The sequence below is a fragment of the Empidonax traillii genome, unplaced genomic scaffold (genome assembly GCF_003031625.1).
Source record: "Empidonax traillii isolate 1590-97213 ecotype Southwest subspecies unplaced genomic scaffold, ASM303162v1 scaffold387:size635111, whole genome shotgun sequence".
Classification (NCBI taxonomy): domain Eukaryota; kingdom Metazoa; phylum Chordata; class Aves; order Passeriformes; family Tyrannidae; genus Empidonax; species Empidonax traillii.
In genome coordinates this window covers 298848-321366 of record NW_020955580.1, presented here as the reverse complement: position 1 = coordinate 321366, position 22519 = coordinate 298848, and the positions used below count along the sequence as shown (strand labels likewise).

The window sequence follows — 22519 nt, the reverse complement described above, 5'->3', positions numbered from 1 at the left end:
CAGCGGAGCGCGCGCTCAAATATTTATTAGTTTGTCACTGCTGGGAGTTTTATTGCTTGTCTGATTGCGGGGACTGGAAATCCCGGCGGTGCAGGGCTCCTCTCCTGCTTTCCCTTGCAAAAGCACCTCCTGTGTGCGTGCTGCTGCTCCTGTGGTCGGTGGGCCCAAGTGTCCCCTCGGGTGGCCAGAGCGCAGGCGGCCTCTGTGGAGGTGAGGGGGTTGCACCACTGGGAAAGCGCTTTTATTTTCGGGGTGTTTTGCAGTTGGTGCGGGATAGTCAGGGCAGAAGGAGCAGCAGTTGTTCCTCCGCATGGCACAAGCAGCCGTGTTTTCCACCACCCCCACCCCCCCCACCAACTGTATGTGGAATTTTTGGGGGCCCCCCCAGTGCGTGTTAGCCGAGAGAGAGGTTTCCCATGCAGCGGGTGGCCGGGCGTGGGGAAGGGGGATGAAAGGCTGGGTTGATGGCTTATGATAAATGTGCTCAGCATGGTTCTCCTCCCTTTTCTCATCCAAAGTCCCTGTTGTTCCTATGCCTTAATTCTTCCACAGCTCGTTTAAATACTAGTGGCCATATCATGCTGGAGAAAAACGCCCTGCCCGGCTGCACATGCTTTTTTTTTTTTTTTCAGCTGGATTTCTGGATGGAGAAATTATCCTCCCCCTTGATTTGCTCCTGTTCATGAGCCTGAGGGATCTGTGGGGCTGGGGCTCCGTGGCATGGCCCCAGTTGTGAGTCTGCCACAAAAAAAGCCATCATCCTTTTCCCCTGTCTCGTGTTAGAGCTGCTTTTTTGGCCCCAGATCTCTCTTGGCCAGAAACAAAAGATCTCTCAGATGTTGTGAGTTCGCAGGATTTAAACTTTTCCAGCAGCCAGGATCCTTTTTTGCTTTAAAGGTTCAGGTGTTTTGGGTTCAAACCTTAAATTGAGCAGGTTTTTGTAGCCACCAAAAGCAGATGATGGGTCTGGCTGGGGCCATCATCCCATTCCACCAACCTCGTCCCCAAAGCCACTGTGCCTCCATGGGAACAACCTTGAAGTGTGGAGCTTGAGATCCACAGCATTTATTTGAGCAGACCCCCCCCCTCCTGGAGCAGGGGCTCAGGTGGGATCCAGCAGGTTTTTGGTACCACCGGGCGTGTTTCAGCCCCAAACCCTGTGCTGGGGGGCCAAGGTGGCTCCCACCACGGCCTGGAGCATCACCCATCCCACTGCAGATGATCACGGGTGAGTCACAAACCCGGCATTTTCATCCCCATCCGGCCGTGACTCATCCCCTCCCCGCTCCCAGATCCTCTCGGGTGACCTGAAGTCTTGTTGAGCGTCACCAAAGTGGCGCTGGGGTGGAAGGAATCATGCCTTTGGTGCTGACTGCTGGAGGAGGAGGAGGACCTCTCCTTGCCCGTGGTTTGGGATCAGGGACGTGCAGTTCGGGGTGTCACCTCCATAGGGGAAGGTCCTTCTGAAAATTGGCTTCTTTAGGGACATTGAGGCTTTGTGGGTCATTCTTACTAAACAAAACCCAGGAGCCACCCCGTCCCTGGGGATGGGTGGCCAGCAAGCCCCCAGGTGGATTTTTGGAGGGTGTGTGTGCCCTTTCCCAGCTGCAAAGTTCAGGAGTGACTTTGCAGGCTGCATGGCACAGGGATGCAGGGAGCATCACTTCAGGGAGGTTTTCACACGAGCCCAGGAGTGAAGTTTTGTTGGCTGCCTCTGTTGCCAGTTAGATTATCTCCTGCCAGCTGTCTTTGCCAGGGAATTTAGATTTGTGGCATCTAAGTGGTTTTTGAAATAAAAAAAACAGCCAACGACCAACAAAACAACAACTCAGCGGATGAAAAATTGAGTAGTAACTTTAAAAAAAGGAATAAGAATAAAAATAAAGGATATTTGCTGGGGGGACACTGGCAAGAGGCTGCTCAGCAGGAGAGGGGGAGCAGGACCAGGGGCCTGAGGTGGGCACGGGGGGCAGTGTGGGACTGCTCAGGGTGGGGGGCTCCCCCTTCGGCATTCCCTGTCCCCCTGTCCGCCCCAGGGCCGGGGAAAATCACAGGACTGCAAAGGAGATGGGGGAGGAAATAACCAGCAGCAGAGAGGTGGGGAAGAGCCAGCCAGAGAGAGAGAAATTAGCCCGGAGTTTAATTCATTGTTTCCAAAAGAGCAGTTAATGGATTATGACAAATGTCCTACCGCTCTCCCTTAGTGCTGTGTTAAATGGAAATGGAAAGTCAATTTTCCTAAATGGATTTTAAACGACTGACCTCGTGCATTTTTTTTCCCCTCACTGATTTTTGCTCAGGAGGCAGCTTGGTCATCTTGTTTTCTTGATGCATCTGATTATATTTATTTTTTTTTTTTCTCTTCTTCATCCTTCTCCTCCTCGTGTCTTGGGTTTCTGATTCTCTCTTTGCAGCACCGTTCCTTGCCAAGGGTGTTGAAGGGAGTGGGCTCCTTTCTTTTCCCTGCCAGCTCTGGAGATGTTATCGCGGGGCTGGGGATATTTACTGTTTTCCTGCACGCTGCAGTGCCTGGAGTTGAGAATCACAGCTCTGGCTGAGGGAAGAGAGGAGGAGGAAAAGCTCATAACTCCTTTGGGTGTAAAGAAAAGCCTTGTGATGTGACCTGACTGCTAGTGAGATTCCCCAGGAACAACAGGTTAAGCAGTGGCATCCCAGTGCACCTCTGTGGATTTTTCTATTATTTGGGTTCGATCTTAATGGGTGAAATGGCTGGAAATGGGCTTCCTGCAGATGATGCTCAGCATCAGTCACAGCATCTTCCCAAGCTGCTGCTTGGGATGAGCCACCCTGAGATTCCCACTCCTCAGGGATTATGTCCCTGTGTGAGCACTGAGGTGCTCACCTGTTTCAAAGACTTTTCTTGGCCAGGCCTGAGCAGACCTGACCAATTTTTCTGGTTATTTTTGCATTTAGATGGCTTTTGAAAGCAAAAAAAAGAGAAAGATGGAAGTCCCCAGGTCACTGAGCCCTGGTTCTGGGGTGGGAGAGTGTGAATCCTGGTGGCACCCTTGGGTGATGTTCTCTGGAGGTGCCTGGAAGCGATGGCTTACCTGTTGTGGCGATGCTGAAATCCAAGTGTTGACAGGGGCCTGGGATCCCAAGTGCAGCCCCACTGAAGATGTGGATCCCATACTGGATGTCTGAGATTTGTGCTGGGATATGGTCAACGCTCCCAGCACTGAGCCCCTGCCAGCACTTTGCCTGGGGCATACCCGTGCGTTCCTCGGGGCTGTGAGGAGCAGACCTGGGGTGGGGGACACCAGCCCCTGTGGGGCCTCTCAGTGTCCCCATCAGCGTCCCTGCGCCTGGGTTTGTTCTGCTTTTTCCCTTGTGGTGTCCTCTAGTGAGATCACCCGGGCTTTGGGCTCGGAGCGTGGGTGAGGGAAAACAGGATGAACCCCGCAGCTCTCTGTCTAGCGGGGATTTAGGGATTTGCTTTTCTGGTTTTGGGGGGAGCCTCCAGCCCTCTTCTGCTTTTCCAAGCACCCTCAGTAAGGGCTGTTGGTGACACCACCGCGTGCAGGGCACTCCTGGGGAAGGACAGGGAGGGCAGGAGATGCAGGAGATGGGACTAAGGGCACCTCCCCACCCTCTGGCTCCCCCCGGCAGGGCTGGAGTACAGCGACGTGCTGCCCGACTCCTTCCCCTCAGCGCCGGCAGAGACCCTTCCTCACTTCCTGCTGGAGCCACAGGACGCCTACATCGTGAAGAACAAGCCCGTGGAGCTCGTGTGCCGCGCCAACCCTGCCACCCAGATCTACTTCAAGTGCAACGGGGAGTGGGTCAACCAGAACGACCACGTCACCAAGGAGAGCCTGGACGAGGTCACCGGTGAGCAAACCCACCCCAGAGCGTCCCCCTGCCCGCCTCCCCTTCCCCTCTCCTCTTTCCAGGTGCTCCTGCCCTTCTCTCCCTCACGCACAGCCAACCTCGTTGGTGGCTCTCCTCCAGGCAGAACAACAGCTAGACTTTCCAGAGCGCTGGTGAAGGCAGGATGGTGGTGCTGTGGTCACCATACCCCCTGGAGCCCCGGGGGAACTCAGCCAGCCTGCTTGCACACTCAGCCCTGCTGCGGGACCCGGGCTTTGTTAAATGGGATTTTAAAGGCAGCATGTTTAAATCCGATCAAAAAAAAAAAAAATGGAACAGCTTTCCTGCAAAGTGCCTAATCGACACGTAGGAGTCATTGCCAGGAGGGGTGGCAAAGGCTGGCAGCTTACTCAGGTTCGCAGAGGGATTAGGTGTTTAATGGGTAATGAGAGCAATTGCAGGTAGGGTTTTAAATGCCTTTTGATGGCAAATGAGCTCTTCTCTGCCTCAGAGGATAAGTCAGCCTCTGGCTGTCTGGAACAGGGTAAGAAGGTGGTTCAGGCATTTTAGGGGGGGTCTTATTCCATGGGATTGGGCTCTGCAGAGCTGCTTGGTCCGTGCCTTGAAACCTCCTGGCATGAGAACAAGGTGTGGAGTTGGATATATCATGTCATCAAGTAGATTCACTGAAATCGGGATGCTTTAGCTCAGCTCCCATCTTTTCTGCACCAGTTTTGGCACCTGTGGTCTGACCAGGGGTGAAGAAAAACAGTCACAGTTCCCATGTAACATCTGTTCCCTGCAAATCCCTGAGCACGTGGCGTCTGGAGGGCTTTAAACCAAGGCAGCCCTTCTGAACTGCTGTGGTGTTGGCCTGAGAAGTCAGGCTGGGCTTAGAGGAGAGACTTCATCAGCCTGGAGGAGCCACAAGTACTTTTGCAGAATCTCTCCTTGTCCCTGTGGTTTTTCCCACAGCCTTGCCCTTCCCTGGCATCTCTCTCTCTCTCTCTCTCCATCCTACACCAGCCGTGAGCCGGTCTGTGCTTGGGCCCATCCCTGAACCTGCTCCTCAAAGGGGGGATCATTTCTTTCCTCTGGGGTTCTTTGAACCTTTTGTCCTAAAGCTGCTTCAGCTACTCCTGGAGTGTTTTTCTTCCAGAGGAAGGATGGTGAGAGATGCCATCTCTGAAGGGCAAAGCTGTCCCCTTGCTTCTCCGGAGGCTGACGGGAGCAGGGGCCACAGCATTTCTCTTTCCCAGGGTGCATCTCCACCTTCCAGCTCTTTACAGAGGCCAGAGTTGAAACCCTCAGCACTTCAGGGCAGAGTCAGTGCTGGTCAGTGACCGAGCAGCCTTTGCTGAGGGGTTTTGAATTTATTTATAACATCTGGCCACACTGGGTTGAGCCAGAGGTCCCTCTGCCCTCTGTATGGCAGTGGAGGATGCTCAGGGGAAGAGCACTGAACCAGGACGAGGAGGCAACGATGCAGACTGCTTTGTCACCCTCCCAGCTTTCTGCCATCCATGATTAGGGACTCCCTGCTCCCGTGGCAGTATCTGAGCAGTGTGGTCCAGCCCTAGGTGAATTCCTCACTTGTTAATTTGTCTGAATGCTGTTAGGACTCCTTTCTCCTCTGGATCATCCCAGCACTGTACACAGCAGGGAGTTTTCGTAGCTTACTGATGTGCAGTGTGGAAAAAACCCACCCATGTTTTGTAGACTCACGTAATCCCAGAGTGGTTTGGGTTGGAAGAGACCTTAAAGGTCATCCAGTTCCATCCCCTGCCACGGGCAGAGACCTTCCCCTAGAGCAGGTTGCTCCATCCAGCCTGGCCTGGAACACTCCCTGGAATGGAGTATCCATCTGGGACACCTGTTACAGGGGAAACTCGCTTGCCTTGGGCCTTCACAACAATCTGGGGAGGAAACAGCGCACACCACCTTCATCCAGGCTTCAAAGATGGTATTGCTGCTACCAGGGAACAGACCAACAGTGCCTTCAGCGCGGAGGTGATGCTGTGCATGTAAAAGCTGCTGGCGTGGGCATCTCTGCCCGGCAGCTTCCCTGAGAAAAAAGGAGCTGGAACCAAAGTGGTTTACCATGCTGAAAAATCTGCATTTGCAGCGCCTGGCCTTAGTCAGGAAAGCTGCTGCAAAGGGCACAGGGCAGAGCTGGGCACAAAGGCACAGGTTAACATGGTTAGTTTTGAAGCGTCTGCGGTTAAAAGCTTGGAAAAAGGGACCTTTAAGAAGGTAAAAAAAAAAAAAAAAAGAAAAAAAGAAAAAAAGGAACTTTTAGGATGACGTGTCTTGAATGAGCCTGGCTCAGTAATGCTCTGCCTGCGTCTGATCCAAAACATTTCATGTGGAAGAAAGCAAAAATAGGCCAAGTCAGGGAGGATAATTCAGCTGGGTGAGAAGGGCCGGGCGGGAAGAGCGGACAGGTCTGGATGCCTGGGAGCCCTTACGTAGTCACTCCTGTGAGGTTTGACCTCAGCCTACAGTTTTGGTTAGTCATTGCTTTCAGGGGGACAGAAATAGGGCATTTGCAGGCTGCTCCCCACATTTCCAAGGCTGCTCAACTCACCCCACTGGAGCTTTCCAGGTAGGCAAGATGTGTTGGAGCCGCCACTTCCGTCCTGGGTCCTTCTAAAAACCCCAAGTTGCCCAAAAGCGCTTGGCCCAAATACCTTTTCTTTGGTTTGTTTTGTTGGGGGTTTTTTTTGTGTTGTTTTTTTTTTCTTTCCCCTGAATAGTGACAAAATAAATTGTATTTCCTTGTCAGCTCTTCTGCAGGAAGGTGGCAGAGAGACAGTAATTGCTCCTCACAGCGCTGGGAGCGAACTGTAACAAAATTACAGCTGGGGAGCGTGCGGCGCTCGATCGCCGTGAAATTGAGGCCTTTTTAAAATAGAAACTGCAAAAAAAAAAAAAAAAAAAAAAAAAAAAAAAAAAAAAAAAAAAAAAAAAAAAAAAAAAAAAAAAAAGGGCAGGTATTGCTCAAAATAAGGAAAAGTAAGCACTGAGTCCCTCCTGCCCTTGGTGATGGCCACTGATGCTTCAGCGTGTCCTGAACGTGGGGATGTCACCTTTGTCACCACACCCCTGCCTTGGCCAGGATCTTCTGCCTTAAGATCTTCTATATGTCTTGTTATATTTGTATTTAAGTGGCACTGGCAGGGAAGGTTTCTCCCTGCAGCAAAGCCTGGGAGGCATCCTTCAAACCCTGGGGGGTGGGAAGTGGCCCAGGCAGGGATCTTGGTGGCGTGGGAGAGAGCTGGTGGAGGAGGGGGATGCCTCTAGAAATGGTGGAGAGGGTCCTGGTCCTGCTCAGTCAGACTGGGGCGGGGGGACAAAAAGAGACAATTCCACGGGATCCATTGCCCTGGCTGCAAATCCAAGTCACCCTCTGGAGGGAACAATCTCCCTGATGTGCAGAGGTGTCATCCCCAGATGAGATGCCCCTGTCCTCCATCCCTCTCGGGTGCTGCCTCGGTTCCCCTCCTCCCAGATGCTCCTGCCGAGCTGATGCCATCCCTCTCTCCCCTTCCAGGGATGCTGGTGCGGGAGGTGCAGATCGAGGTCTCCCGGCAGCAGGTGGAGGAGCTCTTTGGCTTGGAGGATTACTGGTGCCAGTGCGTGGCCTGGAGCTCGGCGGGCACCACCAAGAGCCGCCGCGCCTACGTCCGCATAGCCTGTAAGTGCCCGGGACGCGCCGCGCCTGCTCCCTGGGGGGTTGCCCGTCTCCAAAAGCTCGCCCTCTGTTGAAATCGCTTATTGATCGCTCAGGAACGACCCATCCTTGCTGGATGGCCCTGGTCTTCGCTCCCCATCCCAGCTCCGGCTTTGCTTCTGAGCGGCGCCGTCCCTCCGTGCCTGGGCGAGAGGCCGTGGCGCTACCTGGGTTAATGCCGCAGTGCCCGTCAGCTCAGCTCTTCCTGGTGCTTTATTATCCCTAATAACCCAAGGATAGCACCTTGCACGCTCTGCCTGAATCAGCGGCTCAGTGTCCCCGAAGTCCCTGCTGTCATATGTCACTTCTCTGAGCCGCTGTTTGGGGGTGTCAGCCTGACTAAGGGCGGGTTAATCGGGTCTTTCCCGCCCCAGTTTGCTCGATTAGCAAATGAGATGGCAAAGCCATGGGAGAACAGCTAGGATTCCCCTGCCCCAAATGGATTTTTGCTATTAGAGGGCTAATAATCCCACATGTTATCCAAAACAGAGAGGGCTGATGAATCCGCTGAAGGGTTTAGTCTGAACAGGGAAAAATCATGGGATCAGAGAATCATGGGATGGTTTGGGTTAGAAGGGACCTTAAAACTCATCTCATTCCAAGCCCCCCCTGCCATGGGCAGGGACACCTTCCATGAGACCAGGCTGCTCAAAGTCACATCCAACCTGGCCTTGAACACATGGTGTTTTTTCAGAGCAGATGAGATAAAGTGAGGGTACCGGAGCCACACAGGAAGGCTGGAGCTGTAGCAGAGGATCACAGCACCATCTAGTGATGCTCCTGCTCCTTCCAAGGCTCTGGAGCAGGACACAGCCATGTCCCCCACGTCCTGAGGGGCTCTGCTGGTCGTCTCTCTCCTTCCCCAAAACACTGTACAACCCCTTTCTGAGCAAGCCTGGCTTTTCTTCTGCAGCCATTCCCCACCGGAGTGCAATGGCCACATTTCCAGCAAGTCTGGGGGTGTGGCTTGACCAGGACGAACTAGGGCAGAGCCGAGCAACAAACCCCCTTAGCCCTGAAATCTGGGAGTCCTCTTCAGCGCTGATGTGGGAGCTGAACTGTTGGGCAAATCTCATTTTCCCCCTTCGTGAAAAGAGGGTCCTGGAGCAAGGTCCGGAGGAGGAAGGAAATGGGGGGGATGAAGAAGCAGTGGTCAGGCTGAGGTTTAGTCCCCAAAGGAAATGACAGGATGGGGTATAAGCTTGCAACAACGTGAAGGAGGACAGATACTGTCCTTGAGCACCATGTGCTGCCAAAATCCATCCTGGAAAACATGATTCTCCAGCTCCTTCCTCTCAGGACACGTTTTGCTCCGGCTGTGCCATGCCAGAGGGATTTCCTGACTCGTGGGTGCTTGGTGCTGAGGCACCCACCGAAGTTTTGGAGATTGCCCTTCTCCTGCAGCAGGGCTGGTAACCCCAGGCTTTTCCTTTCCCTCCCAGACCTACGAAAGAACTTTGACCAGGAGCCGCTGGGCAAGGAGGTCCCGCTGGAACAGGAGGTCCTGCTGCAGTGCCGCCCACCCGAGGGGGTCCCACAGGCCGAGGTGAGCGGCTCCACAGCCTCAAGGAATGCCACCCTGATGGCTGGGGTGTCCCCTCCCTGCCCGGGGCACGTCCTTGCACGTGGCCGGTGGCCGTGATGGATGGCCTCGTGCCGAGACCCGTCAGCTCTCACTGTGCAGCAGAGAGGTTTGTTTTGGGCAGTGGATCTGTTACTGTGACATCTAGTAACACATGTGACCTCAGAGCCTGCTCAGAGCACCTCCCTCGCCCTTCCTGAGGTGCCCTTAACCTCTTTTAGAGGGAAATCTTTAGCCCAGTGAGTTGGCTGAAGGGGAACACAGTCACCAGTGGGAGCAGAGGGCGGCTGGGAAAGTCAGCGTGGATGGGTTTTCCTGCCAAGCTGGTGGAGCTTTCCATGCCCGGAGCTCCACCAGCCCTTGGGAGCTGTGCATTGGTGGTAGCCACATCCTTGGCCCAGACAGCAGTAATGTGCCCCAGGCTTTCAAGTTTTTAAGGAGAAATAAATACAGTCAGAGGCAAGGCTTAGCCAGTCAGTGGTCAAGGTGCTGAGGACGCTGGTGGTGTCAGTAATGGCTCAATCATCGTCCTCACCCACCACTTCCTTTACTGCCAGGTGGAGTGGCTGAGGAACGAGGACGTCATCGACCCCTCCCAGGACACCAACTTCCTGATCACCATCGACCACAACCTCATCATCAAGCAGGCCCGGCTCCTGGACACCGCTAATTACACCTGCATGGCCAAGAACATCGTGGCCAAGCGCCGGAGCACCACGGCCGCTGTCATCGTCTACGGTACCGGCCCTTGCTCCAGGGAGGGGGCCTTTGCGGCTGGCCATGCCCCCACGGGCACTTTTCTGGGAGTGGTAGGAGCGAATTAAATTAGTGCATGAAATTAGGGATGTCTGCAGAACGGGAGCCTCTTGTAGCTTGCACAGCCTGTTAGGGATGGAGGTTCTGAGGTGTAGGGATGGAGGTTTTTCCAAGCCTTCTCTGTTGGGTAGGAAGGTGGATGGAGGCTGGACCCAGCTGGATTGCTTTGACTCTCAAAGCAGCTGAAAAGCTGCGTTTGGCTGAACTTGGCCACGAAACCAAAGGTCTCCTCGGGGCCAGGCACAAAAATATTTGCCAAGTGGAAAAAGGGCCAAAGCTTTGTGCCAAAGGGCTCAACCAAAAGGCTTGAGCACCTTGGGCGTGAGGTGGGATACACGAGGAGGAGTCTTGTGATTTGCTTTTCATGAGAGGGAGCTGTATGAGGGGGTCACAGATGTAAGGACCCGAGGCTTAGCTGCTGTCCCTGCTGAACTGGGCTCTGGTGCTAGTGCTGTCCATCTCTTCCTGCAGTGAACGGTGGCTGGTCCACCTGGTCCGAGTGGTCTCCTTGCAACAACCGCTGTGGCCGGGGCTGGCAGAAGCGCACCCGGACCTGCACCAACCCCGCACCACTGAACGGCGGCTCCTTCTGCGACGGGCAGCCTTTCCAGAAAATCACCTGCACCACCCTCTGCCCAGGTAAGGCAGGTTCGCAGCCTGGCGTCCCCACACTGCCCATGCCCCCAGCTCTGCTCCCAGTGCATCCCAAGGAGACAGGGGCTCAGGAGACCCAGTCCAAAGCACCCACCTGGAATACTGCATCCAGCTCCGGGGTCCCCGGCACAGGAAGGGCATTGACCTCTTGGAGCGAGGATGATCAGAGGAAGGGAGCACCTCTCCTGTGAGGAAAGGCTGGGAGAGTTGGGACTGTTCAGCCTGGAAAAGAGGATGCCTTGAGGGGACCTAATTGTGGCCTTCCAGTGCCTGAAGGGGCCAATTGGGAAGATACAGACTATTTAAAAGGGCCTGGAGTGACAGGGCAAGGGGGAATGGCTTCCCATGGACAGAGAGTTGGTTTAGATTAGATACTGGGAAGGAATTCTTGCCTATGAGGGTGATGAGGCCGTGGCACAGGTTTGCCAGAGAAGCTGTGGTTGCCCCTGGATCCCTGGAAGTGTCCAAGGCCAGGTTGGACAGGGCTTGGAGCAACCTGGGCCAGTGAAAGGTGTCCCTGCCCACGGCAGGGGGTTGGAAAGAGATGATTAATGTCTCTTCCAACCCAAACCATTCTATTATTCTACCCTGTTTTAGTCTCAAAGGGCTGGGGGTGTCTGCAGCGACACAGTTGCCCTCCCCAGACGGCAGCAGGGCTGGATGCGCTGGGATAACAGCCCCTTTGTGCTGCTGGCACCATCCTGGTGGTGGGGAACGAGCCCATTGGGGCCATGCCGGGGCTTTTACTGACGCTCCCGTGTCGGGTGTCCCGCAGTGGACGGCGCGTGGACGGAGTGGAGCAAGTGGTCAGCGTGCAGCACCGAGTGCACGCACTGGCGCAGCCGCGAGTGCGCCGCCCCGGCCCCCCGCAACGGCGGCAAGGACTGCAGCGGGGGGCTCCTGGACTCCAAGAACTGCACCGACGGGCTCTGCCTGCAGAGTGAGTACCTGGGCAGGCGGGCACAGGCACGGGGTGCTGCTGGCTGTGCTGCTCCGGCGCTGGCTGCGCCTCCGAGCCGGCGGAGCGGCGCCGCTGGCACCTGGGGTGGAACAAGGTGTTTTCGGGCAGACTCATCCTCCGGTTCTTACCTGGAGGAAAGAAATACTGGGGGAAATTTTTTGGTGGGATCTAAATGTCCCAATGGCATTGAGACGCCCGGCCCCCCTCTAGGTTTGACGTAAGGCTGGTTGTGGTTAGTGGGGGCAGAGCAGAAGGGGTTTCTCAGCCCCACCGTGATAACACCCTGCCCTGGGTCGTTGCTGGGTAGGAGCTCTGGAGCTGGGTGTTTAGGGAAGCAAACCAGTGATGAAGATAATGGTGCTGCTGTGCTGTGAGTGGGCACGCTGAAGGCAGCCAATGCTGCCACCTGCTGCTGTGTGACACCACTGTCCCCTTTAATGCTGCCATGGCCAGATATTTCCAAAGTCCCATTAGACAAGGGCACACGTTCCAGGGCCTGGCTGGGCACAGAGATGCCCTTGTCACTGTGCTTCTGCCTGGCTTTTGGCACGCCCCGGGGAACAGTGCTGATCTCCCGTGCCCCCAGGCTGGCTTCCCCCCACTTTCTGCTTCATCTCATGCCCATCGTCACCTTCACCATTTTTTTTTTTTCTAACTTTGTTTTCCTAACAGATAAAAGAGTTCTAAGCGAACCCAAAAGCCACCGTAAGTGCTCATTTCATGGCCATTTTTTTTTCTGTTTGTTTCTTTGGTTTTGCTCCGTTGCATCTGCGGTTGGGCTCCTCAGCAGCTGGGCAAGGACAGGGTGGGAAGAGGGAGGAACTAAAGCCCTCCCCAAAACTCCTGTGTACTCCTCAGGCTTGGTCTCTGTTAGGATGTGAGGGCTGATCACGAACCTGAGCTGCACAGATCTAATGTTTCTGGGGTCCTTGGCGCTCAGGTGAAGTTGGCATGAGCCAGGTGTCCTCTAAAGGTCTGAGGGCTTCACCTCCAGCTCATCCTCTAGCATCGCTCTTGACTTCTTGCTCTTAGAAAACACCCTCCATCCTCCTGCCAGCCTTCCCAGCAGGCCCAGTATGCATCTTCCCCTTCCTGCCTGAGTCGGTGGTAGGGTTTGGGGAGCGCTGGTGGGTCACGACGTGCATTTCTCGCGCTCCTTTTCTCACCTCCGCTACTTTAATCCCTCCCAGTGCTGGAGGCCACAGGCGACGTGGCCCTGTACGCCGGGCTGGTGGTGGCCATTTTCGTCTTCATCGTGATCCTCATGGCCGTGGGGGTGGTGGTGTACCGGAGGAGATGCCGGGATTTCGACACGGACATCACGGACTCGTCGGCCGCTCTCACCGGGGGATTCCACCCTGTCAACTTCAAGACCTCCCGGCACGGTGAGAGCCACAGCCGCATTTTCCTGGGGGAACGTGCTGATTTCTGAGGGCTGAGGGCTCCGTGATGGCGGGGGGGAAATCAGTGCAAAGCTTTGAGCGGCCTGGTCTAGTGGAAGGTGTCCCTGCCCGTGTCAGGGTGGTTGGAACTAGGTAATCCTGAAGGTCCCTTCCAACCCAAACCATTTTAGGATTCTGTGATCTCCTCCCCTCGAGCAGCACTTTCCCAACCCCTTGTTTCCTCCGCCGTCTTCATCCCGCCTGTGTTTCCTTGCTCCCCCAGACAACCCCCAGCTGCTGCACCCCTCGATGCAGCCGGACCTGACGGCCAGCGCGGGGCTGTACCGCGGCCCCATGTACGCCCTGCAGGACTCCTCCGACAAGATCCCCATGACCAACTCACCCCTGCTGGACCCCCTGCCCAACCTCAAGATCAAGGTGTACAACTCCTCCACCGCCTCCTCCTCCTCGCCGGGGCTGCACGACGGCACGGACCTGCTGGGGGGGGTCCCCGCCACCGGCACCTACCCGGGGGACACCGCCAGGGAGGGGCACTTCGGGAACGTGAGGAGCAAAGCCCTGGGCTCCCAGCACCTCCTGGGCTTGCCCCGGGAGCACGGCTACAGCGCCAGCGGCACGTTTGGCTACCTGGGGGGAAGGCTCACCGTGCCAGGCACTGGTAAGCCCCGGGCTGGGAGGAGGGACTGTTTGGTTGCTGAACGATCAAGGAGTTGCTCTTGTCCCAGAAAACTCGCCTGCTGTGAGCAGCCTTTTGATGTCCCAAAGCTGGCTCAGGGAAGAAAGGCAGAGAGCCATTCACAAGGCAGGCATCTCAGGCTGGAGGTCACAGCCTCCTTGGGTTTCACTCGGCCTTTCCCTGCCATTGATCCAGGACCAGCACCTTGCAAAAAGATCCAAAGATTAGGATTTTCATCCTCACGCAGTGGCCTGGCTCATCCCTGCAAGTGGTGTAGCTGTGGCCCATCCCAGAGAAGCTGTGGCTGCCCCATCCCTGGAAGTGTCCAAGGCCAGGCTGGATGAAGCTCTGAGCAACCTCATCTAGTGAAAGCTTTTCCTGCCTGTGGCAAGGGGGTTGGAACAAAATGATCTTTAAGGTCCCTCCCAACCCAAAACGTTTCATGATTTTCCTATCTGGAGGTGTTTCTCTCTGGGCTGCCCCAGCTCCCTGCCGTCCTGGTGCTGGGTGTCCGGGGGGAGGGAGGGTGGCTTCTCCCTCTTTTTGTGACTAACTACACCTGTATGTGCTCCATTCCAGGGGTGAGCCTGCTGGTGCCCCACGGGGCCATCCCCCAGGGGAAGTTCTACGAGATGTACCTGGTCCTCAACAAGGCGGAGAGTGCCCTGTAAGTCACCCCGTGCCACCCACACGTCCCCTCCTTGTTGGCCACCGTGGAGTCCCCTTTCCAACCAGTGTCCCCTGTCCCTCCCCAGCCTGCCCTCCGAGGGCACGCAGACGGTGCTGAGCCCGGCAGTGACCTGTGGACCCACCGGCTTGCTCCTGTGCCGCCCCGTCGTCCTGACCATTCCCCACTGCGCCGACGTCGGCTCCTCGGATTGGATCTACCAGCTGAAAACACAGTCCCACCAGGGAAACTGGGAGGTAAGGTGGGAACCCAGCCCAGCGGCCACCAGAGACCGTCAGCGTTGAGGGACCATGGGCTGACCCCCAGCCTTGATGTCCCATCTGCAGGAAGTTGTGACCCTGGATGAGGAGACCCTCAACACTCCCTGCTACTGCCAGCTGGAAGCCAAGTCCTGCCACATCTTGCTAGACCAGCTGGGCACCTACGTCTTCGTGGGAGAGTCCTACTCCAGGTCAGCCATCAAGAGGCTCCAGCTGGCCATCTTTGCCCCCACGGTTTGCACCTCCCTGGAGTACAGCCTCAAGGTCTACTGCCTGGAGGACACGCCAGATGCTCTGAAGGTAAATATCACCTTCCCAAAGCTGTTTGTGCTGGCAGCAAGACGCTGCCTGGTGCCTCTCAGGTTGGCCTGGCCCCAGGGAGCAGACAACCTGATGCAACTGCCTGCAAAGTGACCACAGTGAAATAATAAGGTGTTTACTGCTTTCCCTGTCCTTCGCGCCCTCTCCGGAGGAAACAGTGAGGGTGTTGCTCGTCTCCTCTGCTGGAACCCCTCCCTGCAGGCATTCCACGAGAGGCTGGGCTGCCCATGGGTGGGTTTTCTCTCTGCTGCACAGAAAACTGTGATTTACCTCAGTTTTCTATAGGTCCTCTTTATTCCTGCATGGATTTGTGTCTCTCCCCTCCTTGGGAGTGTTTTGTGGTATAGACACCATCCAGTGCAGCACGGGAAGCTGGATTCCCTGTGACCTGTCCTGTGGATCCTGTCAGGATTCTCTGGTGCCTCTGGATGTGGATGTAGGCAGCACTCTGGCTCACAGACAGCCTTTTTCTCCCAAAAGCTGCTGGTGTGATAGTGGGATGGTGTTAAAGACAAATAGGGTGGCACCCTTTAAAGGAGTCCCTGACCCTTGTGTTGGACCTTTGCATTCTCTGAGGAGTACGGAGACATTTACAGGGGCTCACATTATAAAATTCAAGTTTTAGGTGAGGCTGGCGCATGAGATGAGCTGGCAAGTTCTGTTGGGGTGGCAAAAGCTGCTCTCCACGGCTTGTTGCTGTTGCTGGATCTTCCTGGCAGCTCCTCTCCCTGCTCCATGCCTGGCTTTGGGCAGGGAGGTGGGCAGTGGAGCAGCCCCTGCCCTTCTCCTGGGTCTCACCCTGCCCGTCCCGCTGCCCACAGGAGGTGCTGGAGCTGGAGAGGACACTGGGAGGGTACCTGCTGGAGGAGCCCAAGCCCCTGCCCTTCAAGGACAGCTACCACAACCTGCGTCTCTCCATCCACGACATCCCCCACGCCCTGTGGAGGAGCAAGCTGCTGGCCAAGTACCAGGTGAGGGGCTGAGGGGGCCCAGAATGGCAGCACCATCTTCAGCCAGGCTGACCACAGGGTTGGGGCTGCCCTGCTTTTTATCTGCAGAGTTGTTTCCCAAAGGGATGGGGGACGGAGGGGGACTGGTTTTCCGGTCTTTTTGGTGGGATGCTCACCGTGGGGTCCCGCTGTCCCATCTCGTCCCTCGTGGGGTGGCTGGAGGAGGTGGGATCTCCCAGGGGAGCTGCTGGAGCCTTGGCTCAGCCCGTGCTTTGGTGGCCTGCAGGAAATCCCCTTCTATCACATCTGGAGCGGCAGCCAGCGAGCCCTGCACTGCACCTTCACCCTGGAGAGGTACAGCCAGGCCTCCACCGAGCTCACCTGCAAGATCTGCGTCCGGCAGGTGGAAGGGGAAGGGCAGATCTTCCAGCTGCACATCACGCTGGGAGAGGTGAGCGCCGTGGGGGGGTGTGGGGGGCGGACAGCGAGGGGACACGCTGGGGCGTTTCAGCCCTGTGCTGCAACATCTCTCCCCGTCCTTCCCCTTGCAGCACTCCAGCTCCTTCGACACCCTCCGCTCCCACCACAGCGGTGCCACCCCCACCACCCAGGTGGGACCCTACGCCTTCAAAATCCCCCTCTCCATCCGGCAGAAGATCTGCAACAGCCTGGATGCTCCCAGCTCCAGGGGAAACGACTGGAGACTTCTCGCCCAGAAGCTCTCCATGGACCGGTGGGTGTCCCTGTGCTTTGTTTTCCACTGCTGTGCCCCAGGCAGGGTGGGGCTTCACTCTGTGCTCCCTCTGTGATGCAGGCAGGCCCTAGTGAGGTTATGTCCAGCTCAGTAGGTACCCCCAGAAAGATGGATGTAGCTCTGCATAGTTATATCCATCTCTATCCATGGATACAGTTTCAAACTAAAAAAGAAGAGCTTTAAATGAGATATTAGGAATAAATTCTCCCCTGTGAGGGTGGTGAGGCCCTGGCACAGGTTGCCCGGACAAGCTGTGGCTGCCCCATCCCTGGAAGTGTCCAAGGCCAGGTTGGACAGAGTTTGGAGCAACCTGGGCTAGTGGAAGGTGTCCCTGCCCACAGCAGGGGATTGGAATGAGATGAACTTTAAGGTCCCTTCCAACCCAAACCATTCTGAGATTCATCTGTGGGTCTCTTGGTGCTTGGAATGGCCCTGGGACCAGGGCTGTGCTTGTTCCTGCCTGGGTTCGCCCTGAGGACTGAAGGGAGGGAGGGAGGGAGGGTAATCTCAGCAAAACAAAGCTTACATTGCTTTTGCACGAATGCCAGCTCTCTGTAAAAGTTGAAGGTGGTATCTCGAGGGCTTTGGCATTTGCGTTGTGGCATTCTTGCCACGGTTCATGCTGCAAACAGGTTTGCTGCTCTGGCACCCTCAAAGGGCACCACACCAACCTGGGTCCTCCTCTGCTTCTCCTCCTCAGGTACCTGAACTACTTCGCCACCAAAGCCAGCCCCACCGGGGTGCTCCTGGACTTATGGGAAGCCGAGCACCAGGACGACGGTGACCTCAACACCCTGGCCAGTGCCTTAGAGGAGATGGGCAAGAGCGAGATGCTGGTGGTCATGGCCACGGAGGGGGACTGCTGATGATGCTCCCACGGCTGGTGGACCAGGAGGACGAAACGGGGGGTGAGGAGTGGTCCTTCCCCGACAGCTGGGGGGGGGGACCACACGTCCATCCTGAGCGAGGAAGGGCGGAGACCGTCGCTCCTGCTCCCTCCCCACGTCACTGTCAGCCTTAGAGACCCGTCCTCAGCGTTTACAAGCAATCCAAGTGTTACGCAGCGTTCCTCTTCCTCCTCCTCATGGCACGGGGAGGAATTAGGGCTTCTTGAGTCGGGATGGGGGCTTTCCTTTTCCTTCTTCTTTTGGGTTCCCCTCCTCCTCCTTTAATAGCATTTCTGCGTTGAAGAGACGAGTTCAATCCAGGCAAATGGCTTAACTCCTGTCAAAGGCTTCAGGCAGCTTAGCGAGGCAAATAAGAAAGGAAAAAAAAAGGAAAAAAAAAAAAAGTTTCTTAGGAAACGCAAATAATTTATTATCCAGATCTTTGGATGTGTCCTTTTTTAAAAAAAGAAAAGATAAAAAAAAAAAAGATCAAAAAAAAAGAGGCAGATTTATAATTTTTTTTTTTTTTTTTTTTTTTTTTTTTTTTTTTTTTTTTTTTTTTTTTTTTTTTTTTTTTTTTTTTTTTTTGGTGCATGAGAGCAAGAGCGTTGCTGTGGTCGGGGTGGCAGAGAGAGAGAGAGATTTCAATGGACACACTTTTGTAGGGAAAAGCGTGTGATCCAAGTCAAGCAAAACATGTTTACATGTCCTGGGACCCCTGGGGAGTCCGTAGGGTGAAGTGCCTCTCTGCCCCTCTGGTTCAGGGCCAGCTTCCCAAGGTTTTGTGTTTTTTCCTTGCAGACTCCCCTTTCCCTGGCAGCGGTGCCCAGCGGATCGAGGGACTCCCTTCCACCTGTGAGGAGGGATGAGGGATGCTGCCCTGTACTTGGGGTTCAGGGTGGGGAGAGTGCATCCAGATATGGGTATTTTTAATGAATTCTTCCCTGGCATTGTTTGGGGGAGCTTTTTAGGATGACTGCGCCTTCGTTTGCGTTAACTACAGTACAAACCAAAGATTTCGGTCCTGCACCAACCTCCGGACCCCGAGGCCAAAGTGGGGGGTGTTTTAAACCCAGCAGGATGGATGTTGCAGTGAACACTCCAAACCTGGGCCCGGGGGTCAGAGGGAGGTGAGGAGTGACTTGTGGAAGGATCCAGGGAGAGCAGGGGGCTCGTGCGCTGGGATGTGGCCTCATCTCGGGTCCATGTGCTCATTCATGCCCGGTTTTTGATGCAGTATTTCAGCAGGGATTCAGGGAGGGATACCTCAGCATCCCCAAGTTGTGAGCCAGGCTGAGCATTTCCACATGAGGGACGGCATCGTGAGCAGCGATTAGGTTCCCATCCCTCATTGCAGCTCCTGTTTTTCCCTTTAACGGGCTTTTTATAACGATGGGGAAGTTGTGGTGTGAATGGAGGGTAATCAAGGGGTAGGCAGGAACCAGGTTCCTCACACAGATACGGTGTCTTGATGAAGGTAAAAATTTAGGTTGCCTGCAGATAGAAATAGTTACTCAGCGAGTGCTGTATCTTAGAAATTTGTCTGTTTTAAAGAAAAAAAAAATATAGGAAGGGGGTGGTAAGCTCAGGATTAGGCTAGGCCACACGGCAAGGCTCTGGATTCTCCGTCAGTGGAAGTATTAGGAGCAGGTCCTGCTTTGGGCTGTGACGTGCAGTGTCCTGGCTGCAGAGCCCTGGCCCGGTGCCACGGGGTGCCTGTGTCGTCCCACAGTGTGCTGGGGACTGGAGCACACTCAGGGAGCCCTGGAGAGCATCACCTGCACAGGGCAGCTCGGGGAGAGCTTTCAGTATTGCTGGGGCACAACGGGATTCCTCTGGGCAGTGATGGAACACGCAGAGCCACTCCCTGTTGCATTTTGGGGTCTCTGGGCTTGTTGCTGGGTTTTCAAGGCTGTGGGAGAGAAGGAATCTTTTCCACTTGTGCTGGATGGGAAGATTGCTGCTGGGTGAGCTCCTGTATCACATGGGAAGGGTTATATCCATCCTGTAGCTTGCATCTGAGCATTTCTGAGACCCCGTCTCTGAGCTAAGGAGGAATAAGCAAATTCGGAAAGAAATGAAGACTTGATGGGTCAAACCAACTGCTGGTGGTTTAGAGGGCTCCCTTCTCGGTTCCACGGTGTTCTCTGTGAGATGAGATGCTCCTTCAGGTCGCCTCTGAATCTCTCTCACTCCCATTCTCGCTGTCTCTCGTTGATGGATCACTGCACCGGCACGTGTGTCTGTCCATCTGTCCATCCATCCGTCCCGCCAGCCAGGTGCCTCTGTCTCCATCCCCATCCGTTGCCTTCATCTTCCCTTTCCCTTCGGCAGGCAGCAGCCACCTGGCCCGGCTGTGCTTGGGGAGGTTCTCCCCATTTTCCAGACCAGGGAACCTGTGTTGGCAGTGGGACAGGAGGGAGGCAGGGTTTGCCCCCCACCCCGGCTCCCCTGAGCACCTGTGCCCCTCTCCCATGGGTGCAGCTCCCAGGAGCCCTCCACGCCTCCCTCCACACCCAAGGGGTTTCTCCCACCAGACCTTTTGGCAAGGGCAGCCCTGAGGGTCCGTGTTGTGCTGGCAGTGTCCATCTCTTGCTCCGCAGTCTGTTTCCATATTTATATGTCCAGGGGATGGGCCCGGTGGCATCCTCTGAAACCGCGTCTGTTTATTCTGTAAACTAAAGAAGTGTAAATAAAGTTTAGCATTCCTATTGTAACAAATTAATTTTTATGCAATAAATTATATTTCCTAGTCTAATTAAAAAAAAAGAAAAAAAAAAAAAAAGAAAAAGAAACAAATCTGCTCCTCTCCTTTTCATCACTCACTGCTGGTTCCTGTGGGGTTTAGTACCTGCAGGGATTCGGCTCTGGCAGCAGTGGCAGTGTGGGGATCCCTGTGAGCATCCCTCCAACTTGTTTTTGGCTAGGATGTCACAGGCGTGCCAGTGGGAGGATTTTGCTGTCATCTCCCCGATATAGATGAGCTGGAGATTGACTGATGGGTTGTTTTGGACCCACATGGGTGATTGCAAGGTGGGACCCAAGCACTACAGTTGTGCCCCTTCTCCAAGCCAGCTTCTTCAGCAGTTCATTCCCTTCCCCAAGGGATATCCTGCAGAACGCAGTGCCCCTTCCAGCAAGGACTAAGATCAAGGTGGCTAATTTGGGAAGGGGGAATAGAGCACAGAGCTGCAATCTGCAGCTTGGACATCCTTGTCCTTCAGCATCCCCCTGTGCTTCCTGCCCTGCTTAGGGACTACCGCTGCTCTCCTGCTTCAATTCCAGCAAGGAAACGAAGCCAGAACGGTTTGCAGAGGGATAGGAGGGTCCCTCTGAGCCTGCCTGGGCCACTCACTTCGTCCAGCTTGTCGGGACCAGGTGCCACCAGGAGATGGCAACGTTGTCCCTGGTGCTTGGCAGGCATGGGGATTCTGCAGCCAGTGAAAGAAAAGGGGAGGGAAGTGCTGCCCTGACACCGCAGCTCTTACAGCGTAGCCATGCAAAAGTGCCAAACCTTCCAAGCTGGGCTTTCCAGCTCTGGATAGGGTGCTGAGGCAAGTGCCTTCTCAGGAGGGATAAGCTTTTCAAAGAATGATAGAACGGTCTGGATCAGAAGGAACCTTAAAGATCATCTTGTTCCTCCCCCCTGCAATGGGCAGGGACACCTTCCACCAGCCCAGGTTGCTCCAAGCCCTGTCCAACCTGTCCTTCGACACTTCCAGGGATGGGGCAGCCACAGCTTCTCTGGGCAACCTGTGCCAGGGCCTGCCCACCTGCACAACCAAGAATTTTTTTCCTAAAATCCAAACTAACTCTGCCTGTTGTCAGTTTAAAGCCATTCTCCCTTGTCCCTTTTTTTTACATCTGAATTCCTTCAACCTCCATCTCCCAGGTTGCTTTCCCTGAGCACCTTTTCCACTAAACCATCTTTCCAAGGGCCCAAATCCACGGATAGCTTTGACCGACTGGTGCCTGATTTCACCTGTTGCTCTCCTATGGAAACACCCAGCTTGCTCGACCCCCTTAAAATTCAGCTGCCCCAAACCCCTGCAGCTGACACCTTGACCCCAGTCCCCTTGACAGCTTCAAAATCAACAGCCATCCCACTGCTCAGCGTTGACAGGTTTATTCTGCAGGAGAGAGGACGTGCAGGAGCAGCAGAGCAGCACAGGGGCGTCCCTAAAACCTGCCCCCAGCCTGTGTGGGGGGCTGTGTTGTTGTGCAGGGTCTCTGGGGTGTGGGTAATGTTGTCTGGAGGGGCTGTGGTGGCTCTGGCCCAGCGTGGCCTGGCTTTGTCCCTCCCTCCCCCCTGCTGGGCTGTCACGGTCCCTTGTGCTGATGTGATCCGAGGCTCCGCTCCAGCAGCGGGTTTTTTGACGTGATGGATGGCAGCAGGTCAGAAACATCAGGCAAATCCCTCGGAGCTGATGAGCTACTGACTCGGATAGGCCGTGCCATCTCCTCAGGTGCCTTCCCAGCCTGGCACGTCAATGCGGATGAAAAATCCCAAGGAGAAACCTCTGGAGAGAAACCCGTGTGCTCCTCTCAAGCCTTTCCATTTCAGCACATCGCCAGTGGGTGGGTTTGGTTGCGTGCTTCTGCTTGTTTTTGCTCACAAAAGAGGGGAAAAAAACCCACGAGAGCCTGCGTGTGTCTGGGGTTATTTTGACGTCGGGGTGGCCGAGGCCGCCTGACCTGCTCTCCTGGCAGGCTCACAGGCTGGAGCTGGGTGGTGGCCCAGCTGTGCATACACTGGTGCTACTGGGAGATGGCTGGGTGCCTCTGCGTTTTTCCCACAGGCAGCTGTAGGTGGAAAAAAATCCCGACTAGACCATTTTGGGGTCTTCTGCAGAAAAACGGAGGGCATTTTGCTTTCATGAAGAAAGGCTGGAAGAAGGGCTTTTTCCTTTCCTTTTCAGTGGAGGGAAAAGCAAGGAAGAGACACAGGTTGGTTATGGTTACCTTAGGGGCTGGAGGTGGGGAAGGCTAAAGGCAAACAGCTG

The 22519-nt window shown here is 55.2% G+C and overlaps 1 protein-coding gene across 1 annotated transcript; it reads left to right on the top strand.

Annotated features, from left to right (window-relative positions):
- Positions 1-1218: 1218 nt before the first annotated feature.
- On the top strand, positions 1219-17974 carry UNC5B (unc-5 netrin receptor B). The gene is made up of 17 exons (XM_027893381.1): positions 1219-1228; positions 3598-3852; positions 7385-7528; positions 9007-9110; positions 9704-9884; positions 10434-10601; positions 11392-11556; positions 12250-12282; positions 12768-12962; positions 13243-13638; positions 14236-14323; positions 14412-14580; positions 14671-14904; positions 15747-15896; positions 16162-16326; positions 16427-16608; positions 17330-17974. Exons 1-17 carry the CDS (start codon positions 1219-1221, stop codon positions 17493-17495), a joined length of 2805 nt encoding a protein of 934 aa, XP_027749182.1. The 3' UTR covers positions 17496-17974.
- Positions 17975-22519: the final 4545 nt, after the last annotated feature.

Coding starts and splice junctions, on each gene's coding strand:
- UNC5B (XM_027893381.1), top strand. Junction 7,529..9,006: donor CGCCTACGTCCGCATAGCCT/GTAAGTGCCCGG, acceptor TTTCCCTCCCAG/ACCTACGAAAGAACTTTGAC. Junction 16,327..16,426: donor TGCACATCACGCTGGGAGAG/GTGAGCGCCGTG, acceptor TTCCCCTTGCAG/CACTCCAGCTCCTTCGACAC.